Below are 9,840 nucleotides of genomic sequence, written 5' to 3'. Positions count from 1 at the left end.
TCCACTGTTTCCCCATCTATTTCCCATGAAGTGATGGGACCAGATGCCATGATCTTCATTTTCTGAATGTTGAGCTTTAAGCCAACTTTTTCACTCTCCTCTTTCACTTTCATCAAGAGGCTTTTTAGTTCCTCTTCACTTTCTGCCATAAGGGTGATGTCATCTGCATATTTGAGGTTATTGATATTTCAGTCGTGTCTAATTCTTTGTGACTCCATGGATAGTAGCCTGCCAGGCTTGTCTATCCATGGAATTCTTCAGGCAAGAATACTGGAGTGAGTTTCCATCTCCTCCTCCAGGGGATGTTCCTGACACAGGGATGGAACCCGTGTCTTCTGCATTGTCAGGTGGATTCTTTACCACTGAGCCACCTGGGAAATTGCTGCATACCTTGGAGGGAGCCCAACAGTTGTCTCCCAGGAGCATTTTCTGATTAGCTGAGGGCCCCCTACATAACTCACCCTTCCTTCCCTACAATAAGGCCATCTTTCATTCAACAAACAGTAACTGCTTCTCTGAGAAGGTAGAAGAATTTCAAGTTAGGAAAGACAGATGGCAACTGTGTACTGGGCCTTTCCCCAGGAGGATGAGAGGCTGCTGAGGCCCACTTGGGGCAGAAGGCTTTAGGGCCACACCCTCTTGATGTCTGAGCCTTGCAACACACCCACGGCAGGTGGGAGCCGGGCTCCAGCAAGGCTGCTCCCCAGGAAGCCACATAAAGCCAGGGCCCTCAGCCCAGCAGGTTCTGAGCCACACATCAGGAAACATGAGGACACAGTCAGTTTTCTCCCAGACAGTCTGGGGCCTCTGATAGATAGGTGTCTCAATTCCTTTCTATCTAAAGTCAGAACAGTAGCATTTGGCACAAAACAGCTGGGCTGTGAGGATTACCATCATCTATAAATGGGCCTTAATGTAAATGATCATATTGACACACGTGTGTGTTTCCTTCTACACCATGCTCACACAGAGGAATCTCTCCAGGGCTCTCGCCGTCAGCTGGCCACCCCAGAATAGCTCTAAGCCAGTCGGCGGGGGTGGCAGGATTCGGACCCGCCACTGTCACGGAAAGGACAGCTGTCTGGATGCTCTGTGATGAGGCAATGTCAATTACCCCAAGAACCACGTCCTCTTAAGAACCTTTACATCATTTTCATAATCAACGCAGAGGAATTGCACAATATTCATTACTTTTCTTTTCTGAGCTGCACATGCTGCTCTGGGGAGTAGAGAGGAGTCCCTGGAGGTTTGCCAGCTGGCTAAGGATGAACCAAAACCAGACACAGAAAAGTCACAGAGTGCCTTCGCTCTTGATGGACTGTGAGAAAGAGAAGCATTTGAAATTGAGCTAACTTCAAGGGAGGTGGCGGGGGGAGAGAAGGTTTTTGGGGTATTACAGAGTTAAGTCTGCCACAAAGCCTTAGAAGACAAAGACCAACTTTCTGTGCCCTGAAAGACAAGCAGTGGCAGGCAGTGTGGGCTGGGGTATGAAGCAGGGAGGGGAGAGATGTGTATGTTTGCCAAGTAGCAGCAAGTTTTTCTCCGTATTGGATTCGACAGGATTATCTGGAGTTTTTCTGACCAGTATATTTGTTAGTCAGAAGTCAGGAAGCTATGGGCATTTCCAGTCAAATGCTAAGAGGCAATAATCTCTGCATGCATTTCTTGATATTTCATATCTAGACAGACGTCACAGTAAAGTGGGCTGGCAGCTTGATGGGCTGCATTAAAGCAGATCTGAGTCACTCCATCCTCTCAAGTCACTGACCAGGAGATACGGCAGAAGATTCACCCAGCTACCCTGCATAGTGGCCCACAGTAGAAATGGGGAGTAATGGCTTCTGGACACTACCCTCCACTGTTGAGAATGACTGAAGTGACTGGCACTTTACCGCATCCAGTCACCAGTTGGATGTACTTGTTGCTGTCATTACAGCAGCAGTGTTGGGAGAACTGCCATAAGGGGATGAAGATAGCAGTTCACTCACATCCTCAATCCACTTGACAAGATTCTGGAGGCTTGAGATCCAGGCAACATAAAGTGTCACTCACCTTTGTGATCCCAGGGTAAGTCCTCACTATAGATAAGAATAACAACATGAAAAAAAAAGATTCAGGACTGTCCTGGTGGTCCAGTGGCTAAGACTCCATGCTCCCATGCAGGGGTCCTGGGTTCTAGAACTGGTCAGGGAACTAGATTCCACATGCTGCAACTAAGACCCAGTGCAGCTGAATAAGTAAATAAATAAATATTAAAAAGAAAATGATCCTGCTGTTCTGGACACAATGGGAAGACACGCAGTTCAGGTTTTCCAACCTGCCCCACATTCCACACAAAGCGTGTCACAGCTGCAATGTGCTAACATGGTACCTGTGTGCCCCAGCTCTCCGCAAGCCACCAGGACAAGGCTGAGCACTCCCAACGAGGACCTCAGGTCATTCAAACTGACTCTCTTCTTCTGCAGAAGCTCAGTGAGGTGGAGGGATTCACCCAAGTTCCAGCAAGAAGGCAGAAACCAACTGCTGCCATACTTGGCCAGGGGCTGCCTTTACTTAAGAGCTCCTTCCAGGAAACAGGTTGGAAATTGTTTTCAAACCTGTTTGACCTCAGCCCATAGCTCACTTTCTACAGCCATTCCCACTTCTTCTGGAAGAGCAAAGAATTGAAAAGGAAGGCAATGCTCAACATGATAAACATACAATGCATTAAACAACAGCCAATACTCACCAGAAATGAAGTGGGAAACAAGACAAGTAGGACTGTAGTTGAACAACACAGCCACACCAAGGGGACTCTGGTGGTACCCACAGTGAAGGTTCCTTCCCCAGTCTGCAAAATCCCATCTCTGCCTGGGCTCACTCACAAGCCTTGAATGCTCATCAGGCTTCACTTTGGCAGTCAGACATCTCAATAGAATTCTGAATTTGAGACCTCAGGAAATTAAGTAAAACACCACTTCTGATTCCCAAATGACACACTTGAATAAGCTTTAAGGTGGTTCCACAGCAAAGAATCTGCCTGCAATTCAGGAGATGCAGGAGATGTGGGTTTGATCCCTGGGTTGGGAAGATCCCCTGAAGAAGGGTATGGCAACCCACTCCAGCATTATTTTTTTCTTAATCCACTCCAGTATTCTTGCCTGGGAAATCTCACAGACAGAAGAGCCTGGTGGGCTATGGTCCATAGGGTCCCAAACAGCTGGACACAACTGAGTGACCGACCATGCATGTGCAAACATACCAGGCACTTTACTGATTGGTAAAAAGCCTTTAGTTGTAACGTGAAAATGAAAATCCATGAAATTCTACCATTTGCCTATAAGAATTGAAGAGAGAACATTCTGGAACGTTTAACCAGTTTGGAACCCTCAGGAAGATGAGTTCCAAAACCAGTGAGCCCGCCAGTTGGTTTCAAACCTAGAGGAACACTGATCTAAAGCCACCATCAGCACTAGTTCAGATGTCTGTGTCCTCCGTGGACAAGATGTGCACTCAGGAAGGCATTTCCATGGGGAACCATGTGTGGACCATAAGAATAAGGGCAGGCCTCCTGCTGATGGGCTAGCCTGCAAGGTCCCACTTGGGGCCTTCTCAGTTGGGCTCCTGCAAAGTGCTAGAAGGGAGGGGGAGGCTGCAGGATCTCATCTGAAAAATTCTAAGAACAGCCTGGCCAGTCGGCCTCCCAGAAGCTCTGACACAGGCATGCCTGAGGGGAGGAGGTGGGCTTAGACCACCCTGACTGGCCTTTTCTGGGTTTATAATTGCCTGATCCAGCCTTCACCCCCTTCATTGTTCCCATACCTTTCCTGTCCTCCTCCACAAAAATCTGCCTTGAAATCAGCCTTGCTTCACAGCCAGTCTGGACTCTGGCTCAAGCAGGTGCTCAAGAGACCCACCCTAGGCAGTGGCTGTGACTCCCTCTCTGGCTGTTTTAAAATGCACAGTGTTCAGGGCTTGGGTCCCAGAGGCAACATGGATATGGATTCAACTCCTAGTTCTGCCACTAACTAACTACAGGCCCTCTCTAAGCCTCGGTTTCCTCATCTCTATGTTGGAGATAACTATCTCAGGGGGCTGCAGTGAAAACTCACAATTGATCTACTGCAGGAAAGTGCTGAGCACACAACTAGCCATACAGTGAGGGTCAAGTGCGTGTATTATGTGCTCAGTCATGTCTGACTCTTGGTGACCCCATGGACTGTAGCCTGCCATGGAATTTTCCAGGCAAGAATACTGGAGCAGTTGTCCTGTCCTACTTCAGCGTATCTTCCCAAACCAGGGATTGAACCCGTGTCTTTTGCATCTCCTGTATTGGCAGGTGGATTCTTTACCACTGCGCCACCTGGGAAGCCCGTGAGTGCCAAGAAGCCGTGGCTACTGTTGTTGCTATCAGCTGTGACCTCCGGTGATGCTCTATGCTCATGCCTGACAAGTCCTACCTCTTCAGTGCAAGCTCTCCTAATCATCAAGTCAAAGCACCTCCCCATACCAAGACTCCCTTTCCTGAACTTCAAAGACCTCATTCCAGCACATGCTGCTGCTGCTGCGGCTAAGTTGCTTCAGTCGTGTCCGACTCTGTGCGACCCCATAGACGGCAGCCCACCAGGCTCCCCCATCCCTGGGATTCTCCAGGCAAGAACACTGGAGTGGGTTGCCATTTCCTTCTCCAATGCATGAAAGTGAAAAATGAAAGTGAAGTCGCTCAGTTGTGTCCGACTCTTAGCAACCCCATGGACTGCAGCCCATCAGGCTCCTCCGTCCATGGGATTTTCCAGGCAAGAGTACTCGAGTGGGGTGCCATTGCCTTCTCCGCATTCCAGCACATACAGTTATATAAATATCTCATGCAAGTGTCTCACCGAACCCCCATTCCCCACACTAGTTTGTCTGCTCCTTGAAGCCCTGACTTGCTTTATATAGACTCTGTTTCGCCACAGTCCCCTCCTCGTTACACCTTAATGGTTTGAATACAGCATAAATAGATGTTGGATAAATAAATGTGTGAGGTGTACATACACTTGGGATTTACAATGTAGAGAAGCAAGTAATGAGAAACGATGAGATGTGGAATTTCATTCCCTACCCTGCAGGTGAATTACCTCGTACTCTTAGGCTGGGTCTCAACAAAATGCGGCAACTGCCACTAGCCCCCCTCCCAGGGCTGTGGAAGACGGATTAGGCTTTTAAGCAGCAAAGCTGAAACACAGCCCGCTCCTTGATGTTAAGTAAAGAAGAGCATCTGGGTTCTGATGGTAACAAATGGATCTCATTCTCCTTTAGCATTTCCCGGCTCTTTCTGCACAAAACTAGCAAAATTAAAAAAAAAAAAAAAGCCTCAACTCTTTTAAATCGGATTTCCAGAGAAAATCTTTTCCTAGCAACTCATTCCAGTGCCAGGAAATTTTTCAAAGGCTAATCTAAACTCCTTCTCTCACTTTAAGCTCCCTTTCCTTTGTCCACTGCCAAATAAGATCGACAATAGCTCTGGCCACGACTCCACAACAATCATCTTTATTCTTACAAATCTTTTTTTTTTTTTCCTTACCATGCTGCATGGCATATGGGATCTTGGTTCCCCAATCAGGGATCAAACCCGTACCCCCTGCATTGGAAGCACAGAGTCTAAACCATTGGACTGCTAGGGAAGTCCCTACAAATCTTTATTTCACTCTGCTTTCCAGGAGTTGTTTGGACAATGGGTGACCTTTCCCTCCTCATCAGTATTCGTTTTGCTTCTTCTCTTTTATTCTTCCTCCTCTTCTTTCTCAATCTCCTAAACCTGAGACGTCCCAGCAGTGCCCACATCACCTGGCAGTGCCCATTCCTATAGGAGTCACCCCACATTAAAGCTGCTCTAGGGACTTCCCTTGTGATCCAGGGGCTAAGACTCTGAGTTCCCAATTCAGGGGGCCTAGGTTCCACCCCTGGTTAGGGATACAGATCCCATGTGCTATAACTAAACAGTTCAAGTAACACAACTAAAGATCCCACATGCCACAACAAAGATTGAAGATCCCATAGCCAAATAAGTGAATGGAAAAAATACATATGTATACATGTTTTTTTTAAAAAAAAAGCTGCTCTGGCAGCTGGTTTAGGCCCAGGCACAATCACTGGCACCAAGATCAAAATTCAAAGACCCATCCCTGTTTGCAACACTGATTCACCATGAGCTGGATCCTCGAGGCTAGCTGAGTCTTTTTGTGATTCAGGGACAATCATTCCCATTGTACGTCTGTTAAAAGGATTTCAACAATTTATAATAATTATACTGCGATTAATACTAACACTGCTTATGATTTTGGAAACATTTTGAAATCCCAAAAGTAAAGGTACAGGGTTAATATAAGATGCTGTAACATCAGAATGCAGAAAGTATATCCCTTAGGATAAGAGGGCAGAGAAAACAAGCAAGGACATAGTTTGAGACAGTGGCTTTCAAGTGTGTTCAAGCAGCAGAGCCTGTCTTTAAATGAAACCTTCAGTGGAATCTCACTCCTCAACCAGATAAAAGTGGAGCTGCTCTGGTTGGAAGGCAGGGGCGGGAGGTGGTGATGTTGATATGAGCCCAGAGCCCATCCTTCCTCCTCCTCACCCATTTCTCTCCTCTCCTGAAGTGGTGGTCCCTGCAGTATTCATAGAGCCCCAGGGTGGGGGTCTATGAAGCAGTGAAAGAGGGACATGGAAAGAACCTGAATTTACAAATACTGTGAGGGAACAGCAACTCAGCTTTAGGGCCCTAAAGGACCATGTGGCCAACACATCGGTATATCAAAGGTTCCACTGCTTTCATCTTTCTAGTCTGTCTATATGTATCTTAGCTTGATTTTCATGTATATGTATTTTATCACAGTAAATATTTGTAATGCATCTCAATAGCATCTTCATAGAATAAGTTGGTGTCTGGATGTGTACACAGAGTTCTAGGGGAGACAGGCTTGTACATTACACTGTGACAAGACATTCACAGGGTCTGGCTTGACTTGCTACGGGACCTACCATTCTGAAAGGTGCAATAGTATTTCACTGTGCTTTATACATGCTTGCTTGATGTGATCCAAGTGAAAGCTAAACACACTCTAAAATGTATGCCAAGAGTCTTAAGAAGAGCTTTAAATATAGGGTTTACTACAAGAAGACTACAATCTCCCCCGAATAATGAAAGGTATTCTTAACACCATTTATAAGACATTAAACATAGATGGTCTAATTAGTCCCTTTACTTCTACTGGTACATTTATTAGGAAGAGGGGCAAAAATAAGAAGTACTTTTCTAAGCGAGTACTGTGAACATTTAAATTATAAAACAGCCTGCTGACTTACAAAAATACTGCTTTGTGTAAATTTGACTAAGGGTTATTAAAATTTCCTAAATTATCGACAGAAAAATAAAATACATATCTAGTTTTCCACCGGTTTGAAAGACTCAGGAGGAAAAAAATCTGAAATTCAAACAATCACAGTATATAATTTTTCTGATTTTTAAAGGAATATTTATAGCTTGAAAGTGAAAGGCTGGTGAAATACATAAAAATTAGGGAGGCAGTCCTTTTCCTATTTCAGGAAAATTATAGTTCTTGGAGAAGACATTGAAAATTAGCTCTCAGTTGACACATATGCATGTATTAGAGTTTCTAAAGCCTCCTTTTTTTTTTTTTTGAAAAAGAGACACATTTCTTTCAGAATTTGAAGACTTGTATTAACGACCTAAGGTTCTAAGGTAAAGGACTGCAGATGACAGCCAAGGAACCAGATCCATCCATCCATCTCTGCTTCCCTCAGGTCAGAGCTAAGAATAATTCTGTTAAAAAGTTGGAGAAATTAAAAATAAGGAGAATATGTCTTGACACATAAAAAATATAAAGTTCAGATTTCAGGCACTTCCCTGGTGATCCAGCAGTTAAGAATCTACCTTCCAATGCAGGGGATGTGGGTTTGATCCCTGGTCAAGGAACTAAGATTCCACATGCTGCAGGGCAACTAAGCCCTGGCACTACAACAAAGACACAGGGGCGCAAAAACAAAAAATAAAATTCAGATTTCAGCGCCCATAAGTTCTGCTAGAACACACTCAGGCCCATCCAGTTACATCCTGTCTGTGGTTGCTTTTCTGCTGCAGCACCAGAGCTGAGTAGCTGTGACCAAGACCCAAATGACCAAAACCTGAAAACTTTTACACAATCTGGCCTTTACAGAAAAACTGGCTAACCCCTGACCTAAGAGACAGTGCCCACTGGCAGGCTCTCACACCATGTCCCCAGCGCAGGAGACGTACCTGGTTGAGATGGCGCAAGCACTTGTCCAGACACCAGAAACAGCAGCAGCAGCACTGGGACATGCACCTGGACAAGGCACCGTCCTGCTGGGTCAGTTCAGAAAGAAAGGAACAGTGTCACCAACAGCACAGGAAAGAGGCCAACAGAAGTGTCTTCCAGCACACCCTGTTCCTACTTGGAGATCTGTGTACCTGGAGAAGCACCACAGCAATTCTCATGGGTACAGAAGTTCTTCTATTCTGTATATGCTACTGCTACTACTAATTACTATCATTACTATACTGATGAGCAAGGGTTCTCTTCTGTGGGCTTACCTGTTAGGAGTGCTGTTGAGTTCAGCAGAAAGGGAAATGGATTAGCCTGTTTTTACTAGCAAAGGTGAACCAGACCTTTTGGTTCTAGTAAAAAAAAAAAAAAAAACCTCTCTTTCTTCATTTTTCCTAAGTGTCTTCAATCATAAACTCTGCTTTTTCAAACCATAGTTTATATTCATGTGAAATTCACATCCCACAGGCAATAAAACTAATGCATTGTAGATACTAGTTATGTGTCCACACACACAAAAAAATTAGGTTTAATTTTTTGGAAAAACATCCCATATTAAGACTTTCAGGGTTAAAATTTGGGGGATAAGTTAGTCCTTTGAAATATAACTTGAACTTGTGTATAACTCAAGAATGGATGAATTAATAAAACTTGTTGGGGGAAGGGGTGATTAAATGTATCTTACTGCCCAGACTGGGGTGGGGGTGGGGGAGAATCCCTGAAAACAATCCTGAAATAGTTTTCTATTAGGACCCCAGGGACAACTTAGCCTTATATAGACATTTTCTTGTCCCAGTGTTAATTCCACTAGATGAAATCTGACCTGCATCCTTTTCAGCCTGGCTATGGTTGTGAATGAGCCATTTAATGTAAGAAGGATCTCACAGTGGCCGTATGAAATGCTTATACTGCAGATACAGTATGGGGCTGTATGGCTGCTGAGGAAGACTATTTTTTTTAACCTAAGAAAGGACACATTTCTCCAACCGTGACATCACTAAAAGGGAGTTTGACCTCTTAGTCCTTATGGGATCTAGGAAGTGAGAAATAACCTCTTAGACTTCAGCCAGAGAGGCTGACCCATTGACGGTTAGATTTATGGAAGCTGTTTCCCCAAAGAGTTTAAGGTGCCTAGCTCTGGGGGGTACAGTGAGTTCCCTGATGTTTATTAACTTATGATTATCTAGTACTAATGTATCAGATCAGATCAGATCAGATCAGTCGCTCAGTCGTGTCCGACTCTTTGTGACCCCATGAATCGCAGCACGCTAGGCCTCCCTGTCCATTACCAACTCCCAGAGTTCACCCAGACTCACATCCATCGAGTCAGTGATGCCATCCAGCCATCTCCTCCTCTGTCGTCCCCTTCTCCTCTTGCCCCCAATCCCTCCCAACATCAGAGTTTTTTCCAATGAGTCAACTCTTCGCATGAGGTGGCCAGAGTATTGGAGTTTCAGCTTTAGCATCATTCCTTCCAAAGAAATCCCAGGGCTGATCTCCTTCAGAATGGACTGGTTGG

General features: G+C 45.2%; 1 protein-coding gene across 5 annotated transcripts in view; it reads right to left on the bottom strand.

Moving 5' to 3' along the window:
- SLC44A3 (solute carrier family 44, member 3) overlaps positions 1 to 9,840 on the bottom strand; it is an 87,002-nt gene that overhangs the window by 18,001 nt on the left and 59,161 nt on the right. For 4 of the 5 annotated variants that reach the window (XM_010860484.1, XM_010860485.1, XM_010860486.1 and 1 more), the window contains one exon: positions 8,276 to 8,362. In XM_010860484.1, the coding sequence (XP_010858786.1) occupies positions 8,276 to 8,362 (87 nt within the window). The remainder of the gene's footprint in view (positions 1 to 8,275; positions 8,363 to 9,840) is intronic. The other variant, XM_010860483.1, reaches the window with a different exon arrangement.

Source organism: Bison bison, unplaced genomic scaffold (genome assembly GCF_000754665.1).
Source record: "Bison bison bison isolate TAMUID 2011002044 unplaced genomic scaffold, Bison_UMD1.0 scf7180017864466, whole genome shotgun sequence".
NCBI lineage: Eukaryota > Metazoa > Chordata > Mammalia > Artiodactyla > Bovidae > Bison > Bison bison.
This window is presented reverse-complemented; position numbering and strand designations above follow the sequence as displayed.